This window comes from Rhineura floridana, chromosome 19 (genome assembly GCF_030035675.1).
Source record: "Rhineura floridana isolate rRhiFlo1 chromosome 19, rRhiFlo1.hap2, whole genome shotgun sequence".
Lineage (NCBI taxonomy): Eukaryota > Metazoa > Chordata > Lepidosauria > Squamata > Rhineuridae > Rhineura > Rhineura floridana.
This window is the reverse complement of record NC_084498.1, coordinates 19,764,803-19,781,465: the sequence shown is the minus strand read 5'-3', so window position 1 is coordinate 19,781,465 and position 16,663 is coordinate 19,764,803. Positions and strand designations below refer to the sequence as shown.

General features: G+C 45.8%; 1 protein-coding gene across 1 annotated transcript in view; it reads right to left on the bottom strand.

The window, feature by feature from the left end:
- The window catches only part of PPIL2 (peptidylprolyl isomerase like 2), a 73,292-nt gene that overhangs the window by 14,154 nt on the left and 42,475 nt on the right, over positions 1 to 16,663 (bottom strand). Inside the window, exons 13-16 of the mRNA XM_061602880.1 lie at positions 15,903 to 15,992; positions 14,108 to 14,141; positions 1,227 to 1,344; positions 250 to 306 (exon numbers count right to left, since the gene is read on the bottom strand). Coding sequence (XP_061458864.1) covers positions 250 to 306; positions 1,227 to 1,344; positions 14,108 to 14,141; positions 15,903 to 15,992 — 299 coding nt within the window. The remainder of the gene's footprint in view (positions 1 to 249; positions 307 to 1,226; positions 1,345 to 14,107; positions 14,142 to 15,902; positions 15,993 to 16,663) is intronic.

Sequence of the window (16,663 nt, the reverse complement as noted above, 5' to 3'; positions counted from 1 at the left end):
ATGTGGCCGCTGAAATTTCAGGGGCAGAGCCAGGGGCCAGCATTCCAATGTCTTTGTGGGGCGGCTTAAACTGAGTGGTAAGGGCCCAGGGTCACCCAGCGGAGGGTTGTGGCAGAGCCAGGAATCTAACCTTGGTTCCCCCTCCCCAGTCTTAGACCACTCTAACCACTACATCACGCCAGCTATTTATCTGCTATCAAAGTACCCAGGAAAACATTATGTATGATACAATGGCTGTGTTTCCCTTACCTTCCAAACACTGTGTGCTTCCTGTCCAAGTAGGCGCAGGAGCGGAATGTGATAAAGCTGGAGGGAGAAACAAAAGACAGATCTTACGAAACTTCTTGGAGAATGTCACAGAGGCCAAATGGCAAAAGAGTTAAGGAAAGGGTAGCCAACATGGTGCCCTCCTGGGATTGTTGGGCATCATCTCCCATCAGCCACAGCCAGCAGGACCAATGGCCAGGATGATGGGAGTTACAACCTGGCAACATCTGGAGGGATACAGCTGCCCCATCCCTTGATATTAAAGAAGTACACCTGTCCAGCAACAGTCCTTGGAGGGGCTCACAGACAAAATTAGAACAATGCAAGATATGAAGTAAGCAGATTAAAAGCAACTGCAGGGCACCATCAGCCTTAAAAACCGGGAAGAGACCACAAAGAGTGCCATCGTCATATTGCACAGCAACGCAAGAGGAGCCTGCTGGATCAGGCCAATGGCCCATCTAGTCCAACATCTTGTTCTTACAGTGTCCAACCAGGTGTCTGTGGAAGCCTGCATGCAGGACTTGAATCCATAGCATTCTCCCCTCCTGTGGTTTCCAGCAAATGGTATTCAGGAGCACATGGCATCCAACAGTGGAGGTAGAACACAGCCATCGTGGCTAGTAGCCATTGCTAGCTTTATCCTCCATGAATTTGTCTAACCCTCTTTTAAAGCCATCCAAGTTGGTGGCCATCACTGCCTCACGTGGGAGCAAATTCCATCGTTTAACCATGTGCTGTCTGTCCTGAATCTTCCAACATTCAGCTTCATTGGATGTTCCTCGAGTTCTAGTGTGTTATGAGACGGAGGAAAACGTCTCTGTTCACTTTATCCATGTCATGCATAATTTTGTACACTTCTATATCCAGCCTTAAGCCTTTCATGGGATTCCACGTACTCCTTCAAAAGTTACAAGCAAGGGGCTGCAAAGAGGGAGAAGAGCCAAGCGGTTACTCACAACTGAGACTTGTTATTGTTGGATCCTGTATTAGCCATGCTGAGGATGCCACGCCCCGTGTGGGACAGGTTGGGCTTGAACTCGTCTTTGAAAGGCTTTCCCCAGTACGACTCTCCTCCTGAAATAAAGTAAAATTCAAAGTTCCACATCTGCCCAATGAAGTTAACACCAGTCCCAAAGACGTGGGTACTTCAAAATGTGACTGCAACAGAAGAAGGCACCTTATCTGAGTCAGGCCAGTGGCCCATATGGTTCAGTATTGTCTACACTGACTGGCAGCAGCTCTCCAGGATTGCAGCCAGGGAGATTTTTCCTGTCCTACCCAGAGCTGCTGGGGATTGAACCTGGAGCCTTCTGCATGTAAGGAAGATGACCTACCAGTGAGCTGCGGCCCTTCTTCAATGTATTCAGTCTTGGAAGTACTACACCCTGCCATTTTATCTTAATTACCCTTTCAGATTATAGCACCAAGAATGTCCATAACAATAAAATGCTCCTACGGAAACCACATTTTATATATCGATACAGATATAAAAAGGTCACAAACCATCAGCAGATCTCAGAGGAAAATTCATGGCAAAACAGGAACGTTCTTACATTCATGTTATTATACATCAATTGAGCACTATGTACCTCTATGTGAGATGGCTTAATATCACAGCCATCGTTTTCAAGTGTGAACACGGCTTCGATTCAGGAAGGAAGTCCCATTGCTGTGGTGTAGAACATAGCTCTGCAAAACTTGGGCGTTTCCCTAAGCCTGCAGACACCTTCCTCTTGCACCTGGGTGATGCCATTTTGACTGCATAAGGATAAGCAGTCAGAGTATAAGTTTGTTACTTGTATATACAAGTGGGATCCGCTACAAAATGTTGCAGTCTGGAGTGCTTTGCTCCAGCGTTCCAACCAAGCATGCCTTCGCCATTCCACCCGTCCTCCTCGCAGATTACCACTCCTTGTCCCGTGAAATGGACTCTGCTTTGCATGCAGAAGGTCCCAGTTTCAATCCACGGCATCTTCTGGTAGGGTTGGGAGAGAGGTGCTGTCAGTCAGTGTTAGTCAACACTGAGGGAGATGGAACAATGGTTTGACTTGGTATAATGCAGCTTCCAATGTTCCCAGCAAGCATAGAATGGCCAGGGATCACAGAATCATAGAACTGTAGAGTTGGAAGGGGCCTATAAGGCCATCAAGTCCAACCCCCTATTCAATGCAGGAATCCAACTTAAAGCATCCCTGACAGGTGGCCAGCCAGCTGCCTCTTGAATGCTTCCAGTGTTGGAGAGCCCACCACCTCCGTAGGTCATTGGTTGATGGTTGGCTATTCCCTACGCAATTGGATGATGGGAGTTGCAGTCCAGCAACATTGGGTGGGGGGCAAAGGTTCTCCACACCTGGGCTACATAAAACAAGATTTGCTAACCTGTGGCCCTCCAGGTGATGCTGGGACTCCAACTCCCATCAGCCCCAGCCAGATGGCGAATGGTTTGGGATGATGGGAACTCTAGTAGTCCAACAACATCTAGAGGTCCATGGTTTAGCCAGCCCTCATATAAAAGGAATTTGGGAGAAGTTTGCTGTTTGGAAATAGATTCCATCGGAATCCTTGAAGCATTTACTCAAAAGATGGCTGACACCCATGTCACAGAATCCTCACATGGCATCATATCCCAAAAATCTCCAAACCTTGCAGGAGCAGCAAACGGCCTGTGATTCAGTGTGGGCCTTTGAAGTGGCAAAATCTGAACCTCCACAACTTCGTGGCAGCTCTCTAGGGACCCGGATCTCTCTTGAGCAGAGAGGAAAGGGAATCGCAGGTTGCGTGCACGCTTGTCTGCTTTGCCTGTCACTTCCATGTCATTTAGGACAGATGTGACATTTGCCTTTTCCTCCAGGATTATTCCCCAACAGGAGAGAAAATTCTGACACAAGTCATTTTCATAGCTATACAGTCAGACTTACAGTCTTCTCCGACAAGCCATGAAAGAGAACTATTCCCCCTCCCTCCCCTTTTGCATCATTATCAGCGAGAAAGCAAAACACCAGAAAAAGCATCTGCACCAGCCAAGGAGAGGGTCAGCCCGCTTGCAGAACAAGCTCGAGAACGCTCTGGAGAAACCGTATTGCTGGCAGAACAGTGCCTGCTGTACTTGGGAGGCGTTCGGCACACGTACGATGCAAAGCCATTTGACACACCGGCCGGTGCAAACAGAGAAGAGACATCAAAGGAAGGGCGGACAAGAGAGGCAGACCGGCAGCTGCCAGGGAGGGCTCTCAGTAGCCCCTCTCTTCCCTCCCCACATGCTCCTGGTTATCTGTTACATGCAAAGAGAGCCAGGCACATCTTGCTTGTGGGGTCTCTTAAGAGCAAACTAGACACGGTGCATCAATTGGGAATGGCCCATCTAGCGCTCAGTGGAAGAGCATCTGCTTTGCATATAGAAGCTCCCAGGTTCAATTCCTGCCATCTCGAAGAAGGGATGGGAGAGAACTCTGCCTGAAACACTGGAGAGCTGCTGCCAGCCTGTGTAGTCAACACTCAGCTAGACGGACCAAAGGTCTGACTCGGTGTAAGGCAGCCTCCTATATTCTGAATGGGATCTCCTGTGTTTAGACCGTGGCCTTGCACCAGAGCCTGGCTATTTAATCGAGTGCGTCGTCTATTCCAGCGCTCCCCAACTTGGTGACCTCCAGATGTTGTGTGACTTCCAGCCCCCTTCGGCCCCAGCCGGCATATGCGGCCAACTGTTAGGGATGATGGGAGTCAGAGTCCAGCAACCTCTGGAGGGTGCCAGGTTATTTATTTGTTATTATTTCCATTTATAGACCGCTTACTATCTAAAAGATCTCAAAGCAGTTTACGACAGAATACACACAGTACAATAAAAAAAATATCAAATTAATTTACAAAGCAAAATACATAAGCAATATCCATATACATAAACACAATGTAAAAGTCAGAATTCACCAAGGGAAGCCCATTAGCTGCCCTTGCTGCTCTATGAAAGTGTCAGAAAACTGAAATTATGTTGACCATGGAGGAAGGCGACAAGCAGGTAAAAGGTTATCGCTCCCCTGGTGCAGCTCGCTGCCATTTCTCTTGTCTCTCCTTCCTCGGGGGGGGGGCGATGGGAGTGGAGGCTCCAGGACTCCAGGCGGGCCCCGCTCTCGTTCTCCGTGATGGCGAAGCTGTTGAGTAGGTCCAAATGGCCCACGCGGGAGCAATACGAGTCCTGGTATTGGACAGGGATGACCCACTGCGATCGGCAGCAGGGCTCCAGCGTCTCAGGCAAAGCTCTTTCCCGTTACCTACTAACCGATTCTTTTTTCTCAATTGGGGGATGCCAGGGACAGATCCTGGGCCTTTTTCCGTATGCCAAAGCAAATCCTCAACCTCTACTACGGAGGACGGCCCTTCCCCAAACAGGAAGCCGCCTTGTACCAAGACAGAGCATTGGGTCCATGTAACCTGCTCCAGTCTACTTGGACTGGTGACATCTCTCCAGGACAGGGGCTCCCAACTCCCCCCCATGTTGTTGTTGTTATGTGCCTTCAAGTCGATTATGACTTATGGCAACCCTATGAATCAGTGGCCTCCAATAGCATCTGTTATAAACCACCTTGTTCAGATCTTGTAAGTTCAGGTCTGTGGCTTCCTTTATGGAATCAATCCATCTCTTGTTTAGCTTTCCTCTTTTTCTACTCCCTTCTGTTTTTCCCAGCATTATTGACTTTTCTAGTGAATCATGTCTTCTCGTTATGTGTCCAAATTATGATAACCTCAGTTTCATCATTTTCGCTTCTAGTGATAGTTCTGGTTTAATTTGTTCTAACGCCCAATTATTTGTCTTTTTTGCCCACTTGAAAATGGCAGAGGGTCTTGGCGGACCACTTGGACAAGAGTGGGCTGGCTATGCCGGTCCAGAAACTGCCCTCTCCTACAGAGTGCAGCGATCGGTTGGGCAGATACAAGGGTGAGACAACCTCTTAGGTATCCTAATATAGTGAGATATTCTGTCATTTAAATAGAAACAGCTGGCAAGTAATACAAAAATAAATCTGTGTGTGTACGTGTGTAGGTAGGTAGGGTGGGTGGATGAGAGTACTTTGGTATCTCCAGGAAAGCATTGTCCCAAAGCGGCCAAAGATCACCCAGATTGCTTCTTAAAACCATAGTGACTCACTGCTGTTGTCACAGAGAAATGATTTGCTTTTCCTCGTAAGCTTGACGCTTGCCATGTACAAATGCTTTTTTTAAACGAGGGGCTTGAGAAGCACATTAAAAATAACAGAACCTGCAATATTCCAAATGAAATGTTGTAGGTGGGAAGCGCATCACGCATGACAGTGATCATTTTAAAAACGAATTGCCATTGTAAATCGTAGGGTGGGGGAGGGAGAACGAAGGGGGGATTTTGAAAATCGCCAAGCGTTGGGTGAGTGAAGTGGGAGGACGGCTGTTCAAAAACTGACAGCTTGCTTGAGTTCTCCCTGTCGCTCAGGGGTTAGCCACACAGTACATTTGGTAATAATCCCCAAGGCAGCCTCTTTGTTAAAGGGATCACAGAATCGTAGAGTTGGAAGGGGGCCTATAAAGTCCAACCCCCTGCTCAATGCAGGAATCCAGCTTGAACTGTATGAAGGACATGCAGTTTCAGAGGGATTTGGGGGAGGGGAGGGGCTTTGAGCTAAGAAGCAGCAGGGGATGAGGTGCTTAATCCTCTCCCCTCCAACCATTTTTCTTCTCCAAAATGACCTCCCAAGGTATTTACTCAATGCAAGGCTCCATTTGCACGTTTTTCCTTATAGGGAAAAACACCCACCTCGAACTGGAACCCTAAGGAGGCTTGAATGTCCCCTTGCAGCTAACGGAAGGCGTTGAACTTAAAAATGCAGATACAAATTGTTCTGCGAAAACTGCAGAGACTCGCAGAGAAGAGAGAGAAATCTTTGGCATAGAATAAAATGGCTGGCCTCAGATGAATCTCTCCTCTCTCAACCTCAGTGTTAGTGGGACTATTAACTGAATGCTTTTGAACAGGTCCCCGTGTAGCTATCCTGAAGCATTTTTAGGATTTGACCCCAGAATTGCCTGGTCTAATTCAGGTGTCGAGGTCTTGTATACGCAAGCCAACTGGTTTTCCTTTGGAGAAGGGCCGTAGCTCACTGGAAGAGCATCTGCCTTGCATGCAGGAGGTCCCAGGTTCAATCCCCGGCATCCCCAGGTAGGGTTGGGAAGAACTCCTGCCTAAAAAGCTGTTGCCAGTCAGCATAGACAATATTGAGCTAGATGGACCAACCGTTCTTATAAACGCAGGTCACCCCATAGCATGGCTGATAGGGTGCTGCATATAATCCTGACCCTCTGCAACAATTTCTGTGACTATGACCCAAGCTGCGGGGAGAGAGCTGGAAAATGGCATCTGAGCAGAAGTGTTTACTCGGAGCTGTATCAGCTCCCTCATTTTATTTCGCTTGTTGATAAGAAGTTGATCAGGACAGCACGTATGTATGGTTTTGTTTTGTTTTTAATTCTCTTTAAACTTACATTTAAATTGTTTAAATGCTTAATTATTACTCCAGTTAAAGTAACTGGTCTGAGCTCAATGCGATTCGTATCTGGTGTACTGCAGCCTTCTTATATTTATTATTTATACTCACCTCTGTGCTGCAGGAACAAGTTTTGCTAGCTTAATAAGAGAAAACCAGTACGTTCTTTTTGGTAAATACGATTTGAGCAGCAGGAGAAACGAAACAAGAGATTAGGTGTCCTAGCTGCAAGTAATCTGAAGTCGCAAGCAACAGCCCCCCCCCCCCCCCGGTTGCCATTTGTGACTGGCTTTGGTTGATGAGCTGCGAGGTTCTACTAAAAAACCGTCCAACTTAATCAAAGAATTTATTTGGGGGGCTCTTTGGATGGGACACAGTTAGCTGCCTTACACTGAGTCAGACCACTGGTCCACCTAGCTTCAGTATTGTGTACGCTGACCGGCAGCAGCAATCCAGGGTTTCAGGCAGGAGTTCTTCTCAACCCTGTCCTGAGATGCTGAGGATCGAACCTGGGGCTTTCTGCACGAGAGGCAGACGCTTTACCACTGAGCCAAAAGGCAATCAGTTGGCTTGCCTTCTGTGGCACTTAAAGTCTAGAAAGCATTTCTTTGGGTTGCATCCAATGTAGTGCCAAGTTAAAGCCACTTAGTCATATACCTGTTACGCTGGCGCAATGTTGTTGTGCAAGGGAAAGACACGAGCACGTGAACAAAGACTGTAGTGCAGTGGGTTGCGCGACAAGCACCAGCTGCTGTGCAACAAACATCTGCTAGCGCAACTGCTGCGCGGGATGCCTTTGTTGTGCAACCTTTAAACTCTGCCATCCCCTAGCACAAGGGCCCCAGAGAATCCTGGCGACTGTAGCTTTATCAAGGGCACTGAGAAATGTAACTCCGTGAAGGGCAAATCCTGATTCCAGGATTCTTTGGGGGAAGTCATGCGCTGTAAATGTGCGGTGTGTACACAGCCAATGCAGAGAAAGCCTCAGGCAAATCCTCTCCTGTTTCTGGAAACGGGAGCATCCCTCTCTCTCCCCCTCTCTGAGAAACAGGGAGTGCAGTGCACATTATACCCAATGTTTACGACTGATTACTGCAAGGAATTTCAAATGCCACATGGCTTGTAAGATAAAGGGCTATTTCTAGTCTGGCTGCAACATAAATCAGGCTTACCTCAGGGCTGAAATACTGAATGAGATTAAGAGGAAGGTAAAATTCTGATTGCTTCTTCTAAGCACACATCTAAAGCTTCCCTCTTAAATAGTCGCATGCGGTAAACGGAATCTTAAACAGCTACACAGCATTGCAACCAAAAGAGCAAATTGTGCCAGAATGCCACTGAGACTCCATCTGCACTATATATTTAAAACAGTATTATGACACTTTGAACAATCACGGGTTCCCCGCCCCCCCAAGAATCCTGGGAACTGTAGTTTCTTAGGAGTGCTGAGAATTGTTAGGAGACTCCCATGCTATAAATGTTGCTGAACTACAGCTTCGTATCATCCCTGCCCATTGGCCATGCGTGCTGGGGCTGATTGGAGTTGTAGTTCAGCAACATCTGGAGGGCCAAAGGTTCCCCACCCTTGTCATACAACAGTAGCCTCAAGGAGGAGATGGATCCAGTCCTTCTCCCTTATTGTATAGATCTGGTAGCACAGGAGGCCATGTCTCATACCCCTGAACCTCTAAGGAGACACCTCTGGTAGTGGGCTTCAATGACTAGAACACAGACCATTTGGAGGATCAGGAAAGATCTGAGCAGCTTAGCCCCGAAGCAGTCTCTGCAGCTTGAAACCCGTGCACTAGAAGACTGCAGAAAAGCACACCAACTCTTTAATTGGCCAGGTGGAACACTTATGGGGTTGTATTTTCATCTCAGAGAGCCAGTGTGGCGTAGTGGTTAAGGTGTTGGACTACGACCTGGGAGACCAGGGTTCAAATCCCCACACAGCCACGAAGCTCACTGGGTGACCTTGGGCCAGTCACTGCCTCTCAGCCGCTTACCATGAAAACCCTATTCATAGGGTCGCCCATAAGTCGGATCGACTTGAAGGTAGTACAACCAACCAAACTTTCATCTCAACTACTTGACCCAGACTCTAAAGCTTTGCTGGTTTTTCCAGGCCAGCGCTGAGACAACTTGCTTTGTCTGACCCAGCCGCAAGACTTCTAACTCTGTGGTCCTTGTCCAAGGTCCTGAGGATGACCACAGCTCAGTGGTAGAGCATCTGCATTTGCAGGCAGAGAGTTCCAAGTTCAATCCCTGGCATCTCTAGGTAAGGCTGGGAATGTCCCCTGCCTGAAAACTTTTGAGAGCCATTGCCAGTCAGTGTAGGCCACTATTCTTCAACCTTGGGTCCCCAGATGTTGTTGGACCCCAGCTAGCTTAGCCAATGGCCAAGGATGATGAGAGCTGTAGTCCAACAGCATCTGGGGGCCCAAGGATGAAGAACAGTGGTGCAGACAATACTGAGCTTGATGGACCAATGGTGTGACTCAGTATAAGGCAGCTTCCTATGTTCCTAGTGTCTCATCTGTTCCAGGACCTCGGACCTGCTGGTGTCCATCTTGCTTAGAAAATCACTGTCCCTTGGTGGCAGACACTGTTATGGGTCAGGACAGTTTGGAACAACACTAAACTACACTGCATGAAAGAGTGGCCGATAGCAGCAGGGAGGCTGATTTGCCTTCTCCACTCCCCAAAATAGCTGAAATATCCCTAAGTCCCAGGGATGGTGGCAGTGGCACATTTATTGATTTGTTATTTTTCTTTATAGCCTCGCCCATTACCAAATGGTCCCAGGGTGGGTTACAAAAATATAACCATTAAAATAAGTATAATGTACAATTAAAATCATAATAAATACATTTGGGTCTAACCCAATACACAACCTAATGCAGTTTCTCTTGGGGGCATATGATGCTTTCAGCTTGTCCAGTGATGTTTTCTTTCTGGTTAGAAAGATTTCTTGGAGAAATCCTTGGTATTTGTGGATGTTTGCGCACTCTTAAATTATATTCCTGTGGTGTCCCTAACAGAGGCCTAAGAGACTTAGGCCTCATCTGCACTATACGTTTCAAGCAGTATCATCCTGCTTTAAACTGTCATGGCTTCCCCCAGAGAATCCTGGGAACTGCCGTTTGTTAAGGGTGATGAGAAGTGTTAAGAGACCCCTATTCCCCTCACAAAGCTACAATTCCTAGAGTGGTTCAACAGTTAATCCCTCTTCCCAGGAACTCTGGGAATCGTAGCTGTGTGAGGGGAATGGGGGTCTCTAACAACGCTCAGCACCCTTAAACTACAGTTCCCAGGATTCGCTGGGAGAAGCCATGCTTTAAATGCCTCATGCTGCAAGGCTGGAATGACAAACATCCTTTCTACATTTGCAGTATGGCTTATAATTGTTAGTTTCATTCAGATACCTATTTGGACTGCCTATATTAATGCATATGTTTAAAACAGGATGGATGGAACGTTCTTATTGTCAATGTCAGCTGGCAATGGATTTTTAAACTATTATTATTCGTTTTTCTCTTCTTTTTTCTGTTACAATTGCAAAAACAAAACTCTGTCACAACGCAGTTTCTTCATTGACCACTGAGAAATCAAAATGAAATTTGGTATGGACGTAATCATTGTTCCCTATTTGAACTGTGAACACCAGATCAACTCCTACACCTGTTTTCTAAGGTGCTTTGGGGGGGGTGAGGTGGAGGAAGGGTGCAAAACGACACAGGGCACCATCTGAAGCAAGGCCTCTCGCACATTGTGCTCTACTGGTTAATATCATGATTTTAATATTGTTTTGTGCACTGCCTTGAGAATGCCATTGGGACCACTTGATGAGCTATAAACACACACACACACACATAGGAGCCCATAACCCAGAAAGGTGGTGGGAAGGGTGGATTTCATTGACTGGTTTCCACTGATATTTTTATAGGTTATATTCTATAGGTTTATAGAATATTGCTTTTTGGCCCAGAGGGTCCCCGAACTTGCAAACTAATCAGCCAAGTCTCCGGCTTCTTTTAAATTCTTTGCCCTGAACACCTGTACCTGCAAAAGAACTGCACGCAGTCTGAAAGCAGCCAAGACATCTAGTGGGTCTAACAAGGCAGATATTTCATGACTCTTGTCTCTCTCTCTTGCAGACGCCTCCAGAGCCCATTTATGCTAAGAGACAGGACAGGGCAAAGAAGATCCTGAAGGAGCGATTATTGAAATTTATTTCGACTATTTATTTACAGCTTAATTACAATTGTCTCTAAGTGGTGTACATCACCCTCAGCAACTACAGTTAACTCATTTGGTTGCTTTATTAGTGGGGCAGCTGTCTGTCTATCCAAAGGTTCTTAACCTGTGGTCCTTTTCCCGTAGGGGGTGCATGGATGGGCTTCAGGGGGTCCGTGAACTGGGCGCGCGCACAGACACAAAGATACATTTCTAATGCAGTAAAACAAATTGTCTTCCTTTATTCTTGGGGGTCCAATAGCTTTCATAAAATTCTCAGAGAAGTCTGTGACCCAAAAATGGTTAAGAACCACTGGACCAATGGTTTCCAAACTCCACCACCCCCCTTCCCAGATCACTTGAAAATTGCTAGTGGTCCTGGCCGGCCATTTTTTACCTGTTGCAGCAATTGTAATATGACTGTTATATGACTTTTCATTGTATCTTGATTCCTGGTTTTCTTTCTTACAGTGTATTTCATAGCAATACAATTTTTGTTGTTGTTATGTGCCTTCAAGTCGATTCCGACTTATGGCGACCCTATGAATCAGCGACCTCCAAGCGCATCTGTCACGAACCACCCTGCTCAGATCTCGTAAGTTCAGGTCTGTTCAGGTTTCCTTTATGGAATCAATCCATCTCTTGCTTGGCTTTTCTCTTTTTCTGTTTTTCCCAGCATTATTATCTTTTCTAGTGAATCTTCTCATTATGTGTCCAAAGTATGATGACCGTAATACAATTTAGATTCCACTAAATTCAAATTATAATACAAATAAAATACAATGTAAGAAAGAAAACAAGCAATCAAGATACAATGAAAAATCAATATGAATTTTTAATGAATATTTGTGAACACTTAATGCAGCCATGCCATGGATCACCTGAATGAAGCTTGTGGACCACTGTTGGTCCATGGTCCAGGTACCCCTGGTCTATACCACCCTGGACCGCCAGTCAAGATTTCTACACCAGCAGCAGCAACAAAAAGGCAACAGTAGGAAGGGGGGGGGAAACTATGGGAAAACAAAGACAACTCTTACTCTTAACTTTATGATGCAATTGGGGACTACCCCTTAACTGTTTCTATGACAGCCGGTCATTACAGGTACTACTATTTACGAACCGGTGCCTCTGTTTGCTTTTTTCCCTCTTTCCTCCCTGCCCCTTTCACCTTGTCTGCTGTGTTTTTTAGACTGTAAGCCTCAGGCAGAGGCTGCCTTGCATTAACTGAATGCATGTAAGCCACTCTAGGAGCCTTTCGGCCTAAAGAGTGGGGTACAAATACAATAACTAAACAAATAATAACAAGATTGAACTTGGATGGAACCAGTCATGCTTGGTCAAGAGCAATTCCACAAACTTCTCTTTCATTCTGAATATAATGAAGGCCTTGCTCAAGGCCAAAGCATTCTCCCCTCTTCTCGCCATTCGGCAAGTTTTCAAAATAACCGGCTCTGGAATAGGTTTGGGGGATGCCACTGCAGCTACTGCAGACTAAATGGTGCAAGAACTCCAGCCAGCTTGGATAAGATCCAGAAGTTCAGTGGCAGGGCAGATGCTCTGCATGCAGAAGGCTCCAGGGGTGCAATATCTCCAGGTAGCGCTGGAAAAAACACCTGGAGAGCCACTGCCAGTCAGGGTAGCCAATATTGAGCAAAATGGACCAGTGGTCTGACTCTGTATAAGGCAGCGTTCCATATTCCCTCTTACTCTCTCTTTTTAAAGACCAATATAATATTCTCTATCTTTCTTTCAAAAACAAACTCTGTTGTAAGCCACACTGGGAGTTTTACTGAAGAGCGGCATGGAAACTATCTGAACAACGTATTCAACTGATTATAAACAATCAATCAACTGCTTATTACAGTCAAAATTCAACCTTTAGTACGAAATACAAAGTAACACAAGATCGCATCCTCAAGCAGAACCAATGATTCATTCTTCAAGGAGACAAGTTGGGACCTAACAATCATGCCAGGTCTGAGACATCTTACAGCACCCAGATATATTGCCACCTGGTTCAGCATTAGATTGATTAGACCTCTCAAGGAAGATGCTCAAAAGGGTCTCTAAAGATCGACCAAGTAACCATCTCATAAGGAGATACACTATGCGTTCTGTAGCCCCTTGATAAAACCTGCAGTAGAAGACGACACGAGAGACTGTTTTCAAAGACAGCACTATCCTTGACGGGAGCTTGGGAAAACCTGCTGTCTAGGATCTTGGAGGGCAAAGCACTGAACTGTGCCAACAAAACTGCTCCTCTATACTTGGGTGTTAGAAAATTCAGATACGACATACACTGGGAGACCAAGTCAGAACCAGTGACCATGGTGCAAATGGCCTATTAGCTGACTCATATATCTCTTGCACATCCATATCTTTAACCCTATCTCTGGCTTGCTCAAGGTCCAGCTATAATCATAACACATATACACAGACATACACAGAAGGACGGATTCTGATTTCATTCAACATTAATTCAAGGCACGTGCATCATTAGAATTAACCTTCAAACAAATCACACTTCTGTCTCCATAAAAACTTAAGGAACTGAGTTTGATCATATAACCACTCGAGTTGCCAATAAATCAAAGTGTCTTCAATGCACATTCCAATTCGTTCCGCTTAGCCTATTATTTCGGCTCCAGTAACGGAACAGGTTACCCAAGCACGTTCATCCGGCCAATTTGCTTCATCTAAAATATTTTAGGCCTTGTTTTTAATGGCAGATATAAAAACAAACAAACTGTATGCCAAGCCCCAATCAATGCTGTTCCATCTTGCAGTTTTGACTTTACACGGAAGGTATGGACACTGGGTTGTAGCCAACTAAGTCCTACTCAGAGTAGATCCACTGAAATGCATGACCCTAAGTTAGTCAGGTCTATTAATTTCAGTGGGTCTACTTTGAGGAGGACTAGCATTCAATAGCATCCACTGTAATTAATTTACCTAAATTAGCCCTGTCCATCAGTTTCAAGGGGTCTACTCTGAGTAGGACTAGCATGGAATACAGCCCGCTTTAATAGATGGGTTAACTGAAAGTTGTGAGCTATGCAAATGTGGATCAGTAAGAAACCCAGTTGGCTTACCTGTTCCTGTTCCAGTGGGATCCCCCCCTTGGATCTGCAGAATCAAAATATAAGGAGAATTTAGGGTGGGAAGAAGGGATATGGATGGAACAATAGGCTGGATGGGGGCCAATAAACAGAAGCTAAATCCTGACAAGATGGAGGCCCTGTTGGTGGGTGGTTCCTGCATCTGAGAGGTCACCTGGATGGGGTTGCCCTGTCTTTGAAAGATCAGGTACACAGTATGGTCGTAGTGGTTAGAGTGTCAGACTAGGACCTGGGAAATCAGGGTTCAAATCGCTGCTTGACCATGAAGCTCACCAGGTGACCTTGGGCAATTCACTGTCTCTCAACCTAACCTACCTCACGGGATTATCGGGAGGATAAAATCGGGAGGCGGAGAACCACGTTTGTACACTACCTTGAGCTCCTTGGAGGAAAGGTGGGATATAAATGTCATACATTAAATAAATAAACAAACACACATTCCTGGATTCACCTTTGTCACTGAAGGCTCAAGTGGCCTAAGTGGCCAGGAGTGCCAACTATGGCCATTCCTGGACTGGGATAGCCTCGCAACAATGATCCATGCCCTGGTAACGTCATGCCTGGAATACAGCGATGTTCTGGATGTGGAGCTGCCGCTGAAGATGCTTCAGGAGCTAGAACAGAATGCTCCCCGTCTCTGGTAATTGAGCAGTGTGACATTTTGGAGACGTATTACGGCTAAGTTCTGATCTGCAGTGGCTGCCTATTTGTTTCCAAGCCCAATTTAAGATGTTATTGTTGACCTTTAAAGCCCTAAATGGCCCAGAGTCCCATGTTGGCTACCCTTGCATTAAAGGAAGCAAAAATACTGAGAGATCTGATGTTAGCCACATGTAGAGCCGATGCGTGGGGCAGGCAGAGGGAGCCTGCTCGCCGGCCCCACCTCTCTGCAAATAAGGCCCTTCTCATGTTTGACGGAGGTCGGAGGGGCGGAGATTAGCAGGTGCTGGGATGATGAGGCCAACAGGCACAGAGACGACAACGCTGGAGGTGGGACAAGGACACGTGGTTCTGCTCTCCCTACATGTGTTAGCCCTCCACATGGAGGGAATAGGAGCCCTAACTCCTCTTTGTCTTGGCTCTCACAACAGAATGGCAACCTTGAGGGAAGTCATGTGGGCCTTGTGAAATAGATGAATCTGCAATGACAATGCCTTGTGCTAAAAACTATTATGATTGTACATATATGCCACCTTTCCTCCAAGGAGCTCAAGGTGGCGTGTATCATTCTCCCCTTCTCCATTTTTATCCTCACAATGACCCTGTGAGGTAGGTTCAGCTGAGTGTCTAGCCCAAGATTGCCCATCGAGCTTCACAGCCAAGTGGGGATTTGAACCCTGGTCTCCCACGTCCTAGCTAAGCACTAACCCCCTTCGAGAAATGCAGTTCAGAGTCCAGTCTTCATATCACCCATCTAACCAGAGTTTCAAATGTCAGAAATTACGGGGTCTGAATGAAAACTGAGTGATGACAAAATTCTTCCTTTCTGAGTGCTTGGAAATGGTTGATGATAGGCTGATATATTCAACACGGGTTGCTAGGCAATCAGATATTGCTCTTACTCCAAAAGGGCAATTTTGTTTTCAAGGAATATTTTCTATTAACATCAGCCTAGTTTATGTCTGTTGCAAATTCTGCTCCAGGACAGTTTTTTTTTTTAAACTACACATATACACAGAGTGTTAATTAAGATCTCTTGATAGGGCTATAGCTGTCTGCTCTGGTCATAAAACATTGGAGATAAAACTTTTCCCCCTTCAATACTCACCACGAAATTACGAATTGATCTGTGAAAAATAGTCCCATTGTAGTAATTTTTCTTGCATAGTTTAATGAAGTTTTCACAGGTTTTAGGGGTCTGGAAAATAAAAAAAAATATAGCCATTTGTAATTAAAGAATGTCTTTTACATAGTAAAAACATTACGGGTTTAATACTTTTAATACTGTTTTTTACAGCTCTTTGTATCACAGAGAGACAGGCAGGCAGGAGGTAATTTGCTAGAATTATTCTGGTCTAATTTACCAACCAAACAGGGTTTCTACACAGGTCTCAACACATTGTCCTGCAACAGCATCACAGGTTTTCTATTTCCTACCAAACCGACACTAACATTTCACTATTCCCTCCCATTGCCTTTCTCTATCATTTCAATTGCATTTTTAGAGTACAACATCATGATTTAAACCATAATCTCCTGACCACACCTGATTTTTTTTTCTTAGAATTTTAAGAACCTAACAACAGCCCTGCTGGATCCGACCAAAGGCCCACCTGGTTCATCAAAGTGGCCAGCCAGATGTCTATGAGAAGCCTGTAAGCAGGGCTTGAGCGCAAGAGCGCTCTCTCCCCACTTGGGTCCCCCAGCAATTGGTATTCACGAGGTATGGTCACTCTGATCTCGGAGGAAACATACAGCCATTACGACTAGTAGCCATTGATAGTCTCATCCTCCATGAATTTGCCTAAACCCCTTTTAAAGCCTTCCAAGTTGGTCTCCATCTCATCTTGTGATAGCAAATTCCATCGT